General features: G+C 34.7%; 1 protein-coding gene across 4 annotated transcripts in view; it reads right to left on the bottom strand.

Moving 5' to 3' along the window:
• The window catches only part of LOC149079961 (homeobox protein OTX2-like), a 121,114-nt gene that overhangs the window by 39,414 nt on the left and 60,870 nt on the right, over positions 1-20,830 (bottom strand). For 2 of the 4 annotated variants that reach the window (XM_089238872.1, XM_089238870.1), the window contains one exon: positions 5,311-5,412. The exons of the other annotated variants lie outside the window; for them this stretch is intronic. In XM_089238872.1, the coding sequence (XP_089094998.1) occupies positions 5,311-5,412 (102 nt within the window). The remainder of the gene's footprint in view (positions 1-5,310; positions 5,413-20,830) is intronic. 4 annotated transcript variants of the gene reach the window in all.

Genomic DNA, 20,830 nt, shown 5'->3' with positions numbered 1-20,830 from the left:
TGGGTGGAATCAAGAAGAGACGTCAAACTTGGGAACGTTTACCTACCATCGAGACAGTAACAGAGATAATACGTATATGATTGTAAGAACATGGTGCCCTAATCCATTCTTGGCATTAAACTGCAGTGTAAATAAATAGGCCTTTAGAAGAGAAACTTCAACGGCCACTAACGAGATGCCGAGCTCTTTGCTGTGAATGCAGCTGGTTTTTCCTTCTTGTTGGTAATCCTATACTCGAATTGAAGCTACGACGACTGCAACGAAACCTTAAGTCAATATTTCATCAAAGCAATCCTTTTTAAGACAGCTGATATTCTGAGTACTTGTTTACGACCTTAATGTAAACAAATAAGAAACTAAAATATGAGATTTCCATTGCTTGATAGGTCTCTCGATCTCAGTATTCAGCATCTATTATTCTCACTTGATTATAACTCGGATCAAATCTTTTTGAATATGCTCTGCTATGAGTTATACTCCGTTATTATGAAAATAAGTGTACCATAAATCATCCAAAGTATCAAATTACTATGCCCAGTAATAATCAGGTTGTTATACCAACCTCCGGCTGTATGATCGATATGCTTATTTAGACGTTTAATACCAATATCGTATTTTTGAACCCAGTCTAATAATAATGAATATTTAATATTTTTTTGTAAGAATTAATTTTCGATATTCATTGCTGTATACCGATTAAAATTAATTTGCCATTCATCGTCGAAACATAATTGTATGCACATATTTGAGTAAGAAAAAATAAGTTTTTCGGAAATCATCTTTATACAATAGAACCACTTATATAGATAGATATAACCGCTCACAACACCGCGGACTTATGCAAAACACCTTACTTCCGTTACCTCAAAAGAGGCAGAGTTGTGTCGAAAAAGTTAGCAAAGATTTATAGTAGTATCTCCCCTTGTCCCGTGCTGGCAAGTATCGAATCACTCGCGTCGTTCTCCCCATGTCTTCATGGGGACCGGAGCCCGCCGCCTGGGATTTCAAAAGAAGTGTGGAAAAGACGTGGGGCAAGTAGGAAGAAGATGGCATGTTGTAGTGGGAAAGATTTGAGAATGGTCTAAATACCCAGTGTATACAAAATATGTATACAGCGCCTCCACTGTGACGGGAAACGAAGAAACAAAGCCTCCGTCCACAGTGCTGGGCAGTTTTGTTTCCCTTTCCTTTTACGGAATATGCAATATACACACACACAGATGAAAACACACAGAGCCTCCACTGCGACGGGAATAATCAAACAGAGCCTCCGTTGACAGTGCTGGGCAAACCACTTATATACCTAATCTCTCATATCCGGAACAATCAAGATCTTTTTTTTACATTTGGCATGTTATGGGACGAAATACGCGAGCTCAAATCGTCAAATAACTTGTGAGTTAATTTTGTTGGATTTACATAAAATTGTATGAATAAAAAAACATCAAATTTCTATAACATTTAACTCTTTATTAGCCCCAAAGCCCCTTTCCAGCTTCACGGAGATATTAAGACCTATTCGTATCAAGAAATTTTCTTATTCTGTATTTAAGAGAATTAATGTATCTGAAAAAAATTATTGTTCATGAAACCAATAAATTTTTAACATCCGTGATATACCGGTCGATCGTATGTATATTCCATCAAAAATCCATCGAAACTATGTAATGGAATATCAGGGTCGGTGGCGGCCGTGTGGTTGGTTAAATAGGGAAGCTGTAGAAAAATGAAGAGACGTTGGCTTCTCTCTCTCGACTTACCTTCAAATATGTATTCCCTTTTTTTCCTCCCCTTCAACTACTACATGTCCAGCAGAAATTTTGCAGACACGTGTGTTCTCGAAACCCTGCAAGAACTGAAACCATACAAACTTTCCACACACACGGCAATTTTTTTTATTTCCACATACTGCTGTTTGCAGACGTGCACCTGTGCAGTTATATGCAGTAGGTGGGCAATGCTTCTTTCGCTGTGACTAGAGTGATAAAAGGCGAACGCATGTTGCTGCTGCTGTATAGGATCAACACTTTAAATCCAATCCGCCCTCCTCTCCCTTTTCTCTTAGGTCTTGGAGGTCAAAATATCCTTCTCTGGCCTTTTCTTTTTTTCTTTTTCCACAATCTTCAACCCACCCCACTATTCCAGAAACCGAATGTTTGTCAAGCCGAAGTCGGGTTTATGTACGTGTGTATGTCACATTGGGCGAAAGTCCCCAGGTTTTTTGGAAATGAGGCACCCTAATCCTTAAGCCTACAACAGCTCCCCGTCTTTTGCTCTCCTATAAATTCTTATCACGTCGAAGAGAGAAACCAGGTAAGAAAAGAAGATTCGGCCAGAAAAATTTATTTGTTGTAACAGTAACACAAACTTAAAGAGCTGTAATAAATACAAACTGCGATACTTTTACAGATAAACATAACAGCTCAAAGTGTACCCCTGAATCGCCAACATGTGGATGTACACAATAAGTGACATCTGCCTAATAAATTTGTTTCGCTATTTAGTCATCAAAATCGACGAGAAAAAATTCGCATAAGCCGTGCATGACATTTATCAAATTCTAAGATATTTTTACCGAAAAATTGGCTTTGAGTGTGTATATGCTTGCAAATTAATTATGAAAGGGCGTTTTTTACTTGATGACTTCAAACAAACTCTAAAAAAAAAGTTTCGTGGGGTTTTTATTTGACAGCAGATGGTACTGAGACTCTGATTCCTGTTGATGAGATGATTAATTCATCGAACTTCATAGATATTTTAAAACGTGAGACTGTGCCGTTCTGGCCTATTTCGGAAGGAGCACTACAACATGACTTGGTCCCTTCCCAGCCATAATCCCAAATTTACCAAAAAGTTCATACTGTGAAATAAAATTAATGTATTTGATAAACCTGGAAAAACTTCCGACTTAAATCCCGCACAAAACATACGTGAAGCATGCTAAAGAAACATTTTAGCATGTTCTAATTTGCAATTTTAAAAATGGACTGTTCAGCAAAAATTAACATGATAACAAACGTTTAAAAATGTGCTTCTATGATAAAGAAGCGAAAAATGAAATTGTACACCACTTTAGTACAGTCTATATCAAAACGTATTCAAGAGGTCATTTGTTTTGATACATATTAATTTCATTATGTGCATATAAATATATGTACTCATACATAAAAATATCTGAAAATAAAATGTTTATTCACTTTGTCTTAATTAATTTAAACACTAATCTATATATATGAGTTTTTTTCTGAGGTTAGAGTAAAATGAATATACAAAAGTAAAAACGTGTAAAAAATGTGGAATAGATTCAAAACACAAATATGGAACTCGTATTGAATTACAATTAAATACAAGGTGGTTATAAGTAAACTGATACTACTCAGACGTATATAGCGCCCATTCTGATGGAGGTATTTTGATGAAACTTGGTATGTAGGACATATGGGCCACGGAAAAAAGAAAGATTCAATAAACAAAGTTCAATTTTTGACCACCAGGTGAAAAGTGACACTTTTTTTATCGCAGTTATCTTTTTCCCATGGTCTAAATAACGTATATACCAAGTTTCAATGAAATACGCCCACCACTACTCCGACCTATGTAGCACAACAGGTGCTACATAGGTCGGAGTAGTGTCAGTATAATTCAACTGTGACACTACTCAGCTTAATTATTCAAAAGTAATGCCAGTTTATTTATAACCTACCCTGTACTATATATTAAAACGCACATTTCAAACGTATGAGCTATAATGACAAATATTACAGAAATAAAAGTGACACTTAATTTAATTAGTGCTTCGTCTTCATATTCTAATGCCTATAAATTTTTTATCAACCGAATCTCTCGTCGAAATCCTGCATGTGCGTAAGTCGTTCAAAGCACATTTTAGTAACATTTTAACCGAAGTACGTAGTAGAAAAAATCAATAGTTTTTATTCATATAAATGCTGACAGTATCTGTCTACATTACGTCAAGTTGTCCCAATATCAACATTGAAGGAGATACTACCACATCGCAACACTGATCCGAATAGATTTAGGGGGGAACGCTTTTACAATAAAGAAAATTCTCTCAACTAAACCACGTTATAAAGATTTAGAAATGGATTAGGAGAGTAAAACTCGTAATAAAAAAACAACAACATAAAAAGAGAGAGTGTGTGAAGAGAAAAAACACGACAAAACAACCGAATAAATCCTAAAAGTTACTGGAAATAAACTTAAGAAAAGGATAAAAGAAGAGAGAGAATCTTAGTTCGTATATATACGATGTCAGCATTCCTTTGACGATTCAAACAGGATGTGCATAGGGAATTGTGGAAATTCCGAAAAAGAGGAACGCCTTCTGTCTTTTTATGTGATAGAGTTTTTGTATTTATATTTTATATATACATATTTATTATTATTATTTCTGTTTCTCTCCCACGGCAACAAACCATTCATCTTACGATAGAGATGAATTTCGAATGGAAGACTGCCAATAAGATTTACTAGAAACGGCGGCCCCAGTAGATTTCGCGGAGTATTGTGTTTGATAAATAAAAACAAAGAATTCATTTGTATACATAAAAGCATTTTCTTTTAAAAAAAAAACAAATTCAGGAAAACATTGCTTCTTTAAAAAATAATTCATAACAAACATTTTTTAAAATTGAGAGAAAGCATTGTAAAAGATATTATTTTATATAAAAATAGGTAATCGTTATATACACGTGGTTTTAATGGTGTATCCATACCACAGGAGCCAAATGAGAATAACTATAAATAAATCATCAATTTACTGATGTAGGCATGAATGATTGCATTGCTAGCAGCTTAACTTCCGAGCGACATAATTCAACTCTCGGGCCATTATTTGTATATGATGAGGATAATGATCTCGAATACCACAATGGAAAATAAATAAATAAATAAATAAATTCGCATGCGAAACCTCATTTATCAAATACGAAATGGATTCCACGAATTGTTTTTCCCCTAATATTTTTCTCATGATTATTATTCATCGAGTTAATGATATCACGATGATAATATAATGAGAATATACAGCAAAGCGCTCGTTATATACATATATGTATTAATTTTGCATGTAAAAAAAAGTTCTGAAGAAAAATAAATATATTTCAAGTTCTTTTCCCGATTTTTATTATTAGAAAATTAATATAAAGGTATACAAAATAATGAATGAAAAAATATATTTATACTAAATCTCATTTGCTCTTTTTCTTTTGGGATTTGGGAGAAAAGGAAAATTTCAATTTAAATTCAATCTCCGATTTAAAATTAATAATTGGGCAAATTTTCACTGACCTGAATTGTAGGGGTCACCATAGTGAGCCTGATCTTTAGTCCACACCAAGAATTTACAGCTTGCTGGCCAATCGCGTTCTTTATTTTTTTCGCAGAACTGCCCTAAAACACAGGATAAATGTTTTGTGTTGGTTTTGTTTTCGTTTGTGCAAGATTTTTAAGGGTAAATTTCCAAAAAAATATCATTTAATAAAACAAAACTTGTAGAGAAAAATAAAGAAACCTAGTGGTAAAACTAATGTAAAAAAATAAGAAAATATATATATTGTATACTATAGCTCTAAAAAACGTGATGAAATTGACATTGCACAATACAATATGGAAAAAATTAAGAGTACGCCTTCACCTAAACATGCACACAGTGTATGTATTTTTTACGTAAAATATCAATTGAGTCTCTTAAAAATATGAATTCAAAATTTCAAGTGCTACAAATTTGATATAAATATAGAAAATATATCATCCCGTTAGTTCTTATGCTGACTGGCATCTAAAATTCCGATTCCCCCCCCCCCCCCCCCACAAAAGCTGATACAATATAGGGCCCAAATGCTAAGGAGGATTAACAGCTAGATCAGGATTTAAAATTTAGGTCCCGGTCCTATAAAAAAATGTGTGCATCAAAATAACTTTCATTTTCAGGCTCTTCTCAACGGACCTTCTCCGACATATCGTGCCACTTCGTGCTTTAACATATACCCACCGTTGGAAAGACGAGAAAATGGACGTAGGAACACACACACAATTTGTCGATATAAATCTGCATTCCTCCCTTTTCCGAAAGTATAACCTGTGTACTTTCAACGTTATCACTTGTAACTGCAAAAGCATGTGTCTCTTAACAATGATTTTTTTATCCAGTAATCATAAAAGAAACTGTACACGTAGTGTGCGCGTGCTTCAAACATTAATGAACAGGAAAACATAGGCGCGGCTCTGTTAAAACATAACGCTCTGCAGTGGGGGGTTTTAACCTCTTTCACAGCTGTAATCCAAAATCAAAAAGTTGACGCATAGGTCAATTTATAATTTGAAAATTCTTATTAAATATTTCTGATTAAAATATCTATTTTGCAAAATTAGTGAAACCAGTTCATGGCATCTTAGCAGATTAGTCAACAGGGCCTGAATCAAATAGAGGGTCCAAATATTGAAAGTTTCCTCTAATTCTGAAATTATTTCTTTTAAAATTAGTCTTATTAACTAAATTTTCATTGATTCTGGATATATTTATTTCATGAATTGCGAATTTTCTCATTCATTCTGGAATTATTTCTTTCATTAAGCTTATAATAGTTCTGGCACCAATTCTAGAATCGTGTTGTTCTGTTCCAGCAATTTCAATTCTCAAGAGGTTTCCAAAAATGTCTGGCCTTCAGCCCAGGCAGCCAAAATGTGATGCGGTAAGATGTTATTAAAATCAGTGGTGCAAAAAATGCATTTATAGCCGGATTCTAAGTGGATTCATGTGGCCCATCTCATTTGTCCCGACGACCCATAGGTCGAAAAATTCTGCTCTAGTGGATGCTGTTACACAAATTTTAGACGAATCTCTAGAAGCATTCGTTGTCAGAGTAAAACTGTATACATACATTTTGCTGTTAATTACGATGTAGTACTGAACTGTATTAGAACTGTTGGCTTTAGAAAAGCATTTGTACCATTTTTCAAGACTTGTCTCATTTTCCATGATGAAAATTTCTTATATCGATTGGGGTCATTGGCGTACGCAAGCCGAGATTATAGTACTATTTTGCAGGAAAATCCTGCGTACGCCTATGATTGGGGTTTCTGACTCGGCCCAACAAAAGCGTTAGCAGAAGAATTTTCTAGGCTTTGTATCTATCTTTTTCTCGATACAAAAGAGGTATGGATGCTTTTTAATTTTTTGAATTGTTTCGAGAAAGTTCATAAGAATGTCTTGCACAAATGATTTAATATGGCCAAGCGAATCCTCAATTTAATTTGTTTAACACGATCAACAGCTCTTGTGTAATGTTTATTGGCTTGCTTACTTTTGGATTATTTTGGTAAGGGACTAAAAATAGAAGCAAAAGTGAGAAGAATTCCATTTATTTATTACGGAATGCTACTGTACAATTTCTAAGAGGATCAAGGGAGACAACGATTGGTAGAGGAAGAGTAGAGAATATGATTCTGGAATTGTATTGTTCTCTTTCAACCATTTCTCAAAAGGTTCCCAAAAATGTCTGGGTGTTAGCCCAGGCCGGCTAGTATCAGCGCCCGAGTGGCGTGGTGATAAGATACTCGTCTACCATCGTTGCCGTCCCAGGTTCAAATCCAGGGAAGAATATACAGGATGTTTCAAAAAGAATCATCCGATTTAAAAAAAATCATAACTATTCAGCTTTTGATCCGTTTTGATCGAAAGAGGAAAATCGCGAGTTTCACGCAGTTGCCGACAGGTAACGATAATGCTCTTCCTTCGGCCACCACTTCAGTGTTTGTCAAGATGGCGACTGCACAACAGAAATCGCTTTACGTTCTAAGCTTCGCGAAGTGTGAGTCCGAAGTGTGAGGTCGTAACAACTGTTCATCGTGCTTTTCGTCGACAATACCCTGGTGTTGAACTTCCTAACGCTCAGAACATTAGGCGATGGTATAAACAATTCCGAGACACGGGTTATCTGTGAAATCCTCTGGCCATTCCCGCATTTCAGACGAAAATGCGGATCGCATCCGACAGAGTTTCGTACGTAGGCAGCAGAAATCCACTCGCAGTGGATGGATGCAAACATGCTCGCAAAAGTTTGGGACGAATTTAACTACCGATGCCGTGCATCCCAAGGTGAACACATTGCGCACCTTTAACTTGGTTTGTAAAAAAACTTTATGATTAGCCATGTAATATAAAATTAATCCTAAGTGTCTATGTTCAATATTTTTCGTAATATACGCATTTCAAATCGGGTGATTCTTTTTGAAACACCCTGTAGAGGTAAGATATTTTCCCTAACGAACTTGAGGCGACCACCGATAGATGGCGCATTAATTTTCAACCCAACTCATTAATGGCAGTAAATTGTAATGTGACGATATGGCCAGAGTTGGTGTTTTGTGGAGTATTAACCTAAGCCGCTATAAAAGAAGCCACTGAAACCAAGGGTGGAAAAAATATAGCCGTATTGTAAGTAGATTTGTGTGACCCATCTTATTAGTTCACGTTATCCAAGTTTGAGTCATGACCCATAGGTTAAGAACCACTGCTCTATAGTGGATGCTAGATGCTAGCTACATTAATTTTAGACGAATCTTTAAAAGATTCGTTATCAGAGTGAAACTGTATACATATATTTTACTATAAATTACGATGCAGTACTTACACTGTATTGGAACTGTTGGTTCTCGAAAAGCCTTTGTGTCATTTTTAGAGAATTTTTCCCTTCTTAAAAATTTCTTATATCGATTGGTTTCTGACTCGGGCCAAACAAAAGCGTTAGCCAGAGGATTTTCTAGGCGTTATATCCACCGTTTTCTCGATACAAATTATGGATGTTTTTTTTTTAATATTCCGAATTATTCCGAGAAGGTTTGTAAGAGTGTCTCGCACAAATGTGATTTAATATGGCCAAGTGAATCCTGAATTCAATTTTGTTTAGCACGATCATCAGCTCTTGTGTAATGTTTATTGCCTTGCTTGCTGATATGCTTTTGGATTATCTTGGTAAGGGACTGGGAATAGAAGGAAAAGGGAAGGATTCCATTTATTATTACGGAATGCCACTGTACAATTTCTAAGAGGATCAAGGGAGACAGCGATTGGTGGAGGAAGAGGAAGAAGAAGAGTTGAGTACCACGGCGGTCGATTTTCAAGGAGCATGCGCATCTTGGTGAGAACCACATCCTGGTAACAGGCCTTTCCACTGTCTTGAAAACCCGCACATCCCCTTTATATTGCTCTCCACCCCATGGAATCTCTCTCTGGGAAAAAGACTACGTCCAAGGATAGGAAGAGGGAAATAAGGAGCATTTTACCGGGTCCCATCCCTCTTTGGCTCTTTCCTTTTGCCTTTCTTGAATATATCCCCACCATCAGGCTCCTTCCCGAAATGCTCTTTGCCTTTTTCCTTGCTGCGTTTTTCGTGGAACTGCATCCGCAAGGTTACTAAGTCTCGGTTTCCTGAGCAGTTTCTCTCATTTGGAAACACACAAAAAAAGATAGAACACATCCGAGACAAAACAAAACAGAAATGAATAAATATATGGTCTGTTTCTACAATTTTGCCTTTTGTCTTTCGCCAACTACTTATATTGTATAATAATAGTAATAGAAATGAATGCAAGCTATTGTTTTTACCACAGAAGAAAATATGATTATAAATATTAGGATGTAAAAAAAAATAAATAAAACATGTTGCCCAGGAAAGTATGAAACCTTGAAGAAAGGATTATGAAGGTCCAGTGACTTTATCAACTCAAAATATCTTTCTCTATTTGATACGAATTAAAATAATACGCGGAATATTTTAATAGAGTACGAACAAATATCAAGTGTTATGCAAAGAGTACAAAGCATTTGTTATTCATATGATGAAGTTGTTAATGAAAAATGGTGTTAAAATTTATACTCTCTTGAATTATAAAATCTTAATGATAGCATGTACATTTCGACGTTTAATACATAACTGTGTGTGTATGACGAGCGAGAGTCAGCTGGCAGATTATTCAATATTTGAACTGCTATTTGATGTATGTATTTTTTTATAATATAGTCACTAAATAGTTTGAATTATTGAAAAACTAAAACAGATAAATTGTCAGTCATTTGTTTTCTATTCATGATACGTAGATTCAAAAACACTGAGGAATAGCGAAATGTCTTAGTGATATATTGAGTATTATCTCAAAATTCAACTGACCTAGTTGCACAACAATGCTATTAAATATATTGTAGTTATTAAATTTTTAAAAATGAAAACTTACAACTGAGGAGCTTATTTTCAAAAAGGAACATTTCTACATTCACAAAATTTGCAGTAGAGAGGGATATCTGGGAGTCATAATCTCGGCTGATCTCTCCGTTGGAATAATCATATCGATTATTTGTCTACCAGAATGTCTCAACAAATTTTTTTTCCTTCGTCGCAACCTCAAATATTCTACTCGTGACGTCCGACTTCTCTGCTACCAAACTTATATTTCTCCCGTTCTTTCTTATGCAGCTGAGGTCTGAGACCAACACACCTCTAGTAACATCGACAAACTTGAATCTATCCAAAATAAATCCGCCCGATTTATTCACGACTGCTGGTTATCTTTTAGTCCAGTTTCCGATCTTAAACTCGAGCTTAATCTCCACCCACTCGCAACTCACCGACTTATCTCCCGCTTAGCCATGCTTCACAAGATTATTCATGGTCATTTAAATTTCGATACGTCTGATATTCTGACTAAGCCTTCCTATGTTTCCAATAGACTTGACCACCCCAAAAAATTAAAACCTATTTTGCCTCTACAGATTGTTTTAAATTTAGTTTCTTTCCCAATACCATAGTTGAATGGAACAATCTCCCCTCTACTATTGTTAACTCCCCCACGATCTCCGATTTCTTGTCAAATGTTTCAAAGCATATGCGTACAAATCTACCGCGTCCTCTTGTATAGACCTTGGGCCAACAATATTGCATAAATAAATAAATAAAAGTAAAAAAATTATTTCTCCGGAATGAACTGCTTTACAAAAGTGGAAATAGCCCAGCAGGTAGTTTATAAGAGTAGTTGAAGAATATTTATATACTATGTTGAAAAGTGAAAATTGAATGAAAAGAAGAATTTCAAAAATTGAAAAGTGAATTTTTAAAATAATGAAAATGTTCCCTTTTGAAAATAAGCTCCTCATCTGTAAGAATAAATTTTATGCACTTTAATGAGCTATTTGGTGCCAGGCATACAGTGTTATACCTAGAGCTAAACACTTGCCTGCCACACACGAAATTAACCGATATATGCATTCCTATTTCTAGACTGATTAATGCATATAAATAACCGATGAAACGGCCGTCTTCAAGCAGGAATCATACATTTTTACATATATAGTTTAGAATATGTAAAATAAAAAACACCTTTTTAAAAGATATTCTTAGAAAATTACAAGTATGAAATTTTAAAATGGCCGTGTGAAGAGAATCTATTTTCATATACCATGGTTTACTGAATCTGGACCAGCGTTTTGTTGCAGCCGAATGTTTTTGTGTGTGGTTCTGATACTTTTCTACCCGCGGCTTCCCAGTCTAGAAAAGAATCACTTTAAAACACTGAACAGTCACAAACAAACCACTACACCAACGGGCACGGTAGCCCGGTCGATAAGATACTCGCCTAAAGTACAAATACAAATACAACGCCACAACAGGCAAATTGCCCAACGAGGTGGCTGACTTAACAACATCATGGATCCCCGAGCCATTTTTTGGAGGCCCTACCTACTACTACTACACCACACATGCGCCCCCCCACACCCCCCAACGAATCGGTACATACGGGAATGTGCGTGTACGTGTAGTGAAACATGACGTGAAGTTTTTTTGTTTCTCTGTAATGCTTGTTATGTGCAGTGCTGCCATCTGCCACTAGTTTTTCTAACTATGAGCTAAAAGTACCAAAGGATGTTTAGAGGTGTCGCAAGTTCGATATCCGGTTCGTCTACCCTTGTGTCAGAAAACTTTCCTGACACAAGGGTACAACAAAAAACGGCGACTTGACCGCAACAAAAAAAATTGCTACCGCAGGGAGTCCCCCATCGAGGGGTTAGCGCACTAACCTCTCGATGAGTATAAAAAACGAGCCTGCCGTTCGGAAACGGCAATAAATTGTAGGTCCCGGTCTAATTACCCCTCGTGTGCAGAAAATGACCGAAGTGCGACAAAATGATCACTACACCAACTTCTTGCGACGCCCCTAGAAGCCGCAACGCACACTTTGAGAACAACTGAGTTAAAATGATTGTTTTGAACTACATATCTGGTACAACGCTCGGGTTCGAATCCTACCGATGGCGGATAAAGGGTCAAATATTGTCGGCAATGATGCTTGTTATGTTGTTGAAAAGAAATACAGTATCAACTTAATTGGCAGTATAAAGTTAGTCCATAAGCCTCTATGAAGTCATTTACCCAATCTTTCGCAACTAATATATTTACTTATCCTTTTCTAAGATATATACCTACTACTATCCGTCGAGTAGAGTGTTTGTGGTTTTTTTTTGTGTTATAACTTATACATTTATATCCCAGGTTAATCCAATTGCTAATGCATTCATTAATCAAAATGGAAGGTGAAGTAATAAGATTAACAATCTATGTTCCCTCGGGTACAGGTGCACCCTACTGAACATAGAGTTTGAATGTACAACTATAGGACGTATAGCATTTTAGGAATAAAAAAAAAAATCGAGGAAGTAAAGATTGTGTCTCTAGAAGACCAATCAAACTCTGTAAGTACCCTCGCTCTGGAAAGTGCCCAAAGAGCCATATCTCTGGTATATCTCACAGTTTTACAAGGAAAACGCGAAAAAAAAAAATTCACCACGTCACCTGTGATACAAATAAAAGAAGCTTCATTGGAAATACTAGAAAATTCGGTAAATATACATGTGAAATTTTGTTTACATGATAAAATTTTCAAAATGTTTACACACACATAGAGGCGTATGTGCGCCGTAGAATGTCTGTGTCCACAAAAGTAAACGGAACCACAAAAGAAAGACGAACAGTAAGATACATAGTTTTATATAGTAAGTTAGGTTCGATACACCAATTCCGTGAGATGTCCAAAGTAAAACAAAATTCAACGGTATTACATCAGGTGATTATCACTCTCATATCCAATTCGGATAATTACACATTTTCTTCAAAAACTACGTATGGAAGACGTAGTTCTTTGGACTATGCAGTAGAATCTCGACTTCCGGCCTAGTCTCTTGGTGGCATGACGTAGCCAAATCGTCGGAGCTGTCACCAAACTTCGCTAAGTTTGTTGAGTTTGTTGCCAATTTGGCGTGTTTACAAAATAATGCGTTAATTTCCATTTCTACATAAGATAATAACTATTTATAGGCGAAAAATGGCATAATAAAAATGATAAATAACTATTTACATAATTTTCGTAACAATATTTATGTTCTTGAACTTCCTTTTTCTGTAATAAATTTTTGAAACGTACAGTACAGTACATAACACATTTACATTATGTATATGTTACCGTCAAAGCCCGAAGTTGGCCGCTTCGCGAACTGGCCAGCTCAGTTGATCCCGCCAATGTTAGAATTTCGTGCTTTCACTAAGCTTTGGCCGGCCCAATATGTTGATCTTATGGATCACTAAGATATCGATATTCAGATTCCTTTGATCATTAGGGTTGTCATAGCTAACCATAATAATTATGGTCAGCTGTGGTTAATTATAAATGGCCATAATTATCATAAAAAAAAATACGTCAACGTGGCGATGACCCCGAATCATAAGGATAGACATATAGGGGCCGGCGAAAACCCCACTTTCGGAAATTGTTCGGGTAAACTAGGCCGACCAGTTCGCGAAGTAGCCAACTTCTGGCTTTGGCAGTGACATAAACATTTATGTTTAAAGTACTGACCTGTACCAAGAGGTCACAAAATATGAATAGGAGTGGCTTTTTGGTATTAAAATGGTGTTTTTGATGGTATGGTGGGGTAGAAAGTGAACATCTATAGAACTCTGGCCCACCCTTCCGTCACATTAGGCCGAATAGTCCGGATTCTACTGTATTTACTTACTCCCAGCTAAGATTTTTGATCTACTGAGTTTATACGATCTTTAGGGACACCCTGTATATGATTCAAAACATTAAACACTTTTTGTAGCAATATAAAGCATGTACACAATACTATGGATATACCTACTACATATTGCTACTAAAAATATTGAATGTTTTGAATCATACAGTACCCCCCGCATACACGGTGACCGTTTTCTAAAATGTAGTCTCGTTAGATACAATGCTATCGTGTCATATACGATTTCACGAGAAGTATCCAAGAGAAATGAAAACCTGTAATTGATTTTAAAATTAAAGAGAAATATATGGGAAAAATCAGCATCAGCAAAAATAGATGATTTCAGTTTTAATGATTCAACAATAATTGATGAGAATATATTATTTTATAATAATAATTAATCTGAATATGTAAAATTTTTATAGTCACCAATCAAAAATATTTCGTTTGTTAAAATTTTCCCTCTTTATTTAAACCGAAAAAAAATTACTCTCTCTGTAACAAGTTAAAAAAAAATTCACTGAAATATTGGTGATTGGAATTCATTTTTGAAACTTTGAGACTCGGCTGTTTCGAGAGAGACGAGAAAAAAATTCAATCACTGATACTGCAGCAAAATTTCATCGAAATGAAATTTGGTAAATTTCAGTGCAATAAAAATGTGCAAATTTTACTAATCGGAATTTTTTTTGCATTAGAGCCGTACATGAGCTTTAATCTTTATATTTCCCCTCAATAATTATTTTACAAAGGTGCCACAGGGCCATGACTGAACTTTTATATCATTTTTTTCTCTTTTTCTAATTTAGAATCAATTTCTACTGATTCTAAATCAATTCCTCATCAATAGTGGAAAATTTCCATTCCTCATCAATAGTGGAAAATTTCCATTCCTCATCAATAGTAGAAAATTTCCATTCCTCATCAATAGTGGAAAATTTCCATTCCTTTCTAACACCCGTGAAAAAAATCGGTATGTGACATATATACAGTAGCTATATTCGATTTTCAAAATTCGAAAATTTATAGATAACAAGAAAAGGGTAGGCCTACAGAAAAAAATGTATAAAGACGAGATATATATAGAAGAGGTATATTTTTGTATATGAACGGGAAAATTAAGGTCGGCTTCCCATTACGAGGGTTACCCCACGTTCCCTGACGTTAGTTGTCCCGTAATGACATTCACTATACGGTGAAAGCATTTTACAGGAGATTGCAACCCCCCCACTCGGTTCAGACTAACTCTATGTGGTTTCACCCCCATAAAAACGTATTGAAAATCGTTTTTTTTTACAAATACAGATGGAAATAGGTTATGTTATCACATTAATAATTGAAGTAATACATCAACACAGTAATTTAATTAATGAAAGTGAATTTTTAATCAGTTACAATGAACAATTAAGAGTAACATATACAGCTTTCCTTTATTTTACTGTTGTCTATAAACTGATAAAATCTTGCTTGTCAAAGTTGAATGGTTGTTACCTTGAATTTTATTTCCGGTTTCCTCAATTTCGTGCGATTTTATAAATCTCATAAAAGAACGATTTTATAAATCTTAGCTCTCAAAAAATGACACCGACATGAAATCAACTCGTTCTAGTGAAAAAAGTATTTTACTTATATAGCCGTATTTTGTACTGAAATGACACTAAAAGATGTATTTTCTAAAATTTCGAAAAATTGCGAAATAAATTGGTATAAGGGATTTTTTAATCATGTATTTGCCATGTACAAGTACATATATTCAAATATACACTGGACCAAAGAGAAGGGGTTAATCAAATACAAAATGGATTTTATTTTAATGATGAAACTTGAAACTTATATCGGGGTTAAGTGCATCACAGATGCTCAATAGCGAGACAAGACTATCGTATTTGGAGCTTAAATATGAAAACAATCGGTAAATTTGAATTCACTTTCACATAATCCTTTCGAATAAGTGAACGTACTTTATGGAATAATGTGATTAACGAATCGAAAATATGGATTCCCAGCAGTCTCTGACATGCAAATACACATCAAATCAGACCGAAAATTGAAGAACTCAAAATTCAAGTGCGCTCATCCCACAAAAAAAAAAAAAAAAAGAAAAAAATCAATACTTATGTGCATTAAAACGAAAAAAATGAAATGCTCGAAAATCCATTTTCTGTGCAATAAATGGATTGTTTTAGAAAATCCTTAAAAAAAGGGGGCGAAAAGTAATTAAACAACCACATTCCCGAAAAAATTCAAGATAACATACAAAAACAACAAAAAAATAATGTAAAAATTAGAAATATTTTTTTTCCCACGTTATTTCCAAAAAAATTAATAAAAATCAATAGGGTTGCCATTATTATTATTATTTTTTGACGGACAAGTACTTAGAGCGTAACTTTTACTTTATCGAAAAAACAAAAACAAAAGAAAACCCTACCTGTTTTAAACCTTAAAAAAAAAAAGACAATTAGTCGACAAAAACGAAGAAAGATGGGGGTGATAATAATAATAATAGCAGTAATAATAATAATAATTTTTTTCCGAAGAAAAGCGGCAAAAACCGATAAGAACGGTGAAAAAAAAGCAGTAAAAACAATGAGAAATTACTCGAACACTGCACTAAGAAAAGCGAAAAATGCACGTTTTTGTTGTGCCGACGACGAAAAAAAAAATTTTATTCAGAATTTTTTTTTTTAGTCAAAAAACATGAAAAAAAAAGAGTTTTTTTTTCCTTTACCTGTTTTAATTAAACTGAGATAAATATATATAAAGATTCGCTTCACAAAAAGTCACGACGAGCGATAGAAAAACGACGAGAGAGAAAACAAAAAAAAAATTTCACGTGTGTATATATATATAATGAGAAAAGTAGGGAAAAAAACGTGGAAAAAGAGTAAAAAAAAGTAAATAAATACATAAAAGATAAATTTGAAAAAAAAAGAAGAGAGAGAGAAAGAGACTGGCTTTAGGAGAAGAGGCTGTTTCTTCCGCATCGGCATAGTTAATTGAAAACTCTACGAAAAGCAGATTATTGAGGAAATTACGCTCAGAGCCGATAATAGTTTTTATTAAATGCAGACATTTCTAAAAATTTGCATTAAAAAAAATTTTTTTTTTTTTTACTTCTTTTTCTTCTCCTTTAATTTTTTTTTTTTTTTTTTTTTGCTTTTCGAAGAGCATAAAAATGTGGCACTTTTAAAATGAACAATGTGTAAAGCTTCATATATTATTATTATTATTATTCATCAAAGAGCTTCTTCTATCTATACCGCTTTTTCTTTAGTGTTTGAGCGTGTGCGCACGTGTGCGTACACAGCGTGATGAAGAATTTGTTTTTATTTATTTTAATTTTATTTTTTTGTTATTTTTGCTCTTTCGCAATATATAAGGTAATGGTGCTTGTTTCTCTCCTTGATCTTCTTATTTTCGAAAGGAAAAAAAAAAAAACACAAAAATAAATAAAACAATTCCTTTATTATTTATTTATTTACTTATATCAGTAGCGATAGATCGATCTCCTCTGAAGTGTTGTCTTTAAACGCGTGTAATAAAATACTTGTTACTTCTTTTTGTGCTTTTTAAGGGTTGTGATGTCTATATTGCAACGTGATTTTTACTAGTTTCGTTATTACTCTTATTTTTGTCAGGCACTATTTTAACAATCTCTTTTCAAAAAAATTGAGAATATTGGAAATTTATGAAAAGATATGGATAGTTCGTATGCTTCGATATGACGGGAATTTATTATAAAAATCAGTCATTTCATATGGAGGAAACTCTATTTAATGAAAATTCACATTACATTAAAGTTATACCGGAACAAAATTTCATATTAAAATTGTATTGAAGGAAAATTATGATTGGCGGTGTAGTAGTATACAAGCTGATCTATTTGATTTTTTTCAATAGGCCTACTGATAAAGGTTGTGATCGCAATATTATTCTTTGCCGTGGACATTGATATTATATCTATTACAAGTACAGCCTAAAGAATGATTGATGTATATTGAGACTTATAACAAAAAATTTAAATTTCTTTTAAAACAGAAGGAAAAACTAGAATACGGGTGCAGCATAGCAAACAGGGGGAGGGGATGACATTTTATTGGCGAACCGTTGATCCTAGAAGTATACTTCCAATTAGAAAAAGTTTTCAAATAACGTGTAGCACTCGGATATGGCATTCGTGTGTGAAGGGGTTGTATAGTTATTAAAATAAAAAATTAACTTTTTATACAGTCCCCGTGTGCCCCAAAACCCAATTTGAAAGTTGTTGCTTTGTCTCTCAAACAAAAAAGATTCCATGTTTTCAAGTGCAATATTCACCAAGACATTCGAATTCGAAAAACTGAATATTGCACTTACAAACGTGAAACTTTTTTTTTGTTGGCATCAGAAGAGACAGGGCAACAACTTTCTAACTGGATTTTGGGGCATACGGGGACTGAATAAAATTTTTTTTAAATTTCAATAACTAGAGAAACCCCTTGAAACATGAATGACATATCTGACTACTACACGTTATTTGGAAATTTTTTTCTAATTAGAAGCATACCTCTAGGATCGCCAGTAAAATGACATACCCCCTGTTTGCTATGCACCCTGTATAAGTATTTTCAGATGAAAAAAACAAAATATTTCGAAGACAAAGACATTTATAAAAATCATTTAAATAATATAGTTTATAATTTATCATTCAAATAACTTGGTTGTATACACAGGAATCAAAGGTGATAAATAAACAAATGATTCAAGCAGCAAAATACTAAGATTACTATGTATAATCAAGACCAGGTTTGAGCAGGTACGAAGGGTGCAGCTAAAAATTATTATTCGTGTTGAGAGCCGTAGTACGAGATTAAAGTGCATTAACTTTCATTTTGAATTCAACTGCTTAACAGCCATAGCTTAAAATTCTACCGGTTTATAGGTGTACCATGGGAAAAAATATTCATAGGCCTTAACAAACACACATACAGAAAGTGACTCTCTAAGCCATTAGCTCTCAACATTTGGAAGTGTCCCAATTGAATTATTTTTGAGAGTGGAAAGAGAGAGCCCCGCCATGCATACGACTAATGAGAAAAAAAAAACGAGATGAATCACACACACGGCCCGGTTTGACTCACGTGAGAGTCCTGTGCCAGACAGTGGTTAGATGGTTGAGAAATAGGTTTACTGCTGTAGGCCAGAGTTTTTGTTGGGCCTCAAAGTCAAAATATTTAATAGACCTACTTTATTGATTTCCTAGTAAATGTATAAAGCAAAAACGAAAAAAATGTTGTTCTCGAACATCTAGGCTAAAGAACTGTCAGCTTTCTCCTTTGTAGGAGCCATGCATACAGATATTGTAATGACACAAAATTGATTTCGCAACAGGCCGGCAAAATTGTTTTTTCCACCAGCCGCAAAATGCCTAACTCCGGCCCTGCTCACAAGGACTGGAATAAAAATAAACAGGTTGATCACCAGACCTCTAAAGCAGTGTTTCTCAACCACTGGGCAATCAATCACACCAAAAGATATTAATCCATACGATATCGATGCTTACGGACTGAGGAGTATGTAATAATAATTTGGCCGTTTTTAAGTAGCTAATTAATGTGATTTTATTTTATAATCATATAAAAATAGTGTTTAATTAATATAGCAAGTAATTTTTTATGATCCTAATTTTGATTCACCGGACTGCGGTCTCAAAAAGATTGAGGACCACTGCTGTTGACTATCCTGTCAGTCTTTCTTTGCTTGAGACCCTACGTATACAGGAATAGTTGAGGGCCGCAAAATGTTTAAGCCCGGCCCCATTGTATTAGGAAAAATTTTAAAGTTTCAGATTCTATATACAGTACCAAAGGTAATTTTTCAGAAAGCGTAAATTATAAAAGCTAATGTTAGAGAGTTTCAATCTCTTAAGAATTGATAACAGTGATAATTCAACTGGTGCAAAATATAAATCTCTCACGTTCTACCATATAAAAGTTCCCATATTTATACTAAAAGCAAGTGGTAATGTGTGAAAAATATATAAAGGTTTTTGAAGATCTGGTTATATATATATACAATAATAGTAAATGATAAATTAAAAAAAAAATTAATATTCATTATACGATTTGACGATAGCAATTTATTTTGTATTTAATTTAAATCGCGAGAATCATTTGAGAACTTTTTCCCTCCCCTAAAGTGTTTTTTCCTCATGTATATCGACGGTCGTTAGGCAGGTAGGTAAGAAGCCCGATGAGGTCTGATGTACGCGGCCAATACGCCGTTCGGCACGGCACGTTTCCTCACATGCGGTGTGGGAAGCGATCGACGAAAGAGACGAAAGTAGCCGATCGGCATCAACGACTCGTTGCGGCGGCTGACGAGAATAGACGTGCATCGGTACACAACAACACGAAACGTACGGGCGATGACGACGCCCATGCTCGGAAATACCGACTTGGCAGCATCGGGAGAATTCAACATCACGGGTATGCATCCTACGCGTAGCCCTAATCCCCCTCTGTCCCTACGAGATACTTTTGCACAACATCAGCGAAACGAAACTGAAAATTAAAATTATAAATACACACAAATACCGTATGTACGTGGATGTTTTGAAAAGAAGGTAGATCTCAAAGAGAAATGACTCGAAATAGCGAAGAAATAATTAGAATCTCGAAAAAGATTCTGTAGCTCTTACAGAAGAAAATTTCAATCAAAATTTCCCAAAGAAGAAGAATAAGAGTGAATGTGAGAGTGAGTGTT

The sequence above is a fragment of the Pholcus phalangioides genome, unplaced genomic scaffold, assembly GCF_987345545.1.
Source record: "Pholcus phalangioides strain wild (caught in Gottingen) unplaced genomic scaffold, Ppha-v1.0 ptg000011l_1, whole genome shotgun sequence".
NCBI classification, from domain to species: domain Eukaryota; kingdom Metazoa; phylum Arthropoda; class Arachnida; order Araneae; family Pholcidae; genus Pholcus; species Pholcus phalangioides.
This window is presented reverse-complemented; position numbering and strand designations above follow the sequence as displayed.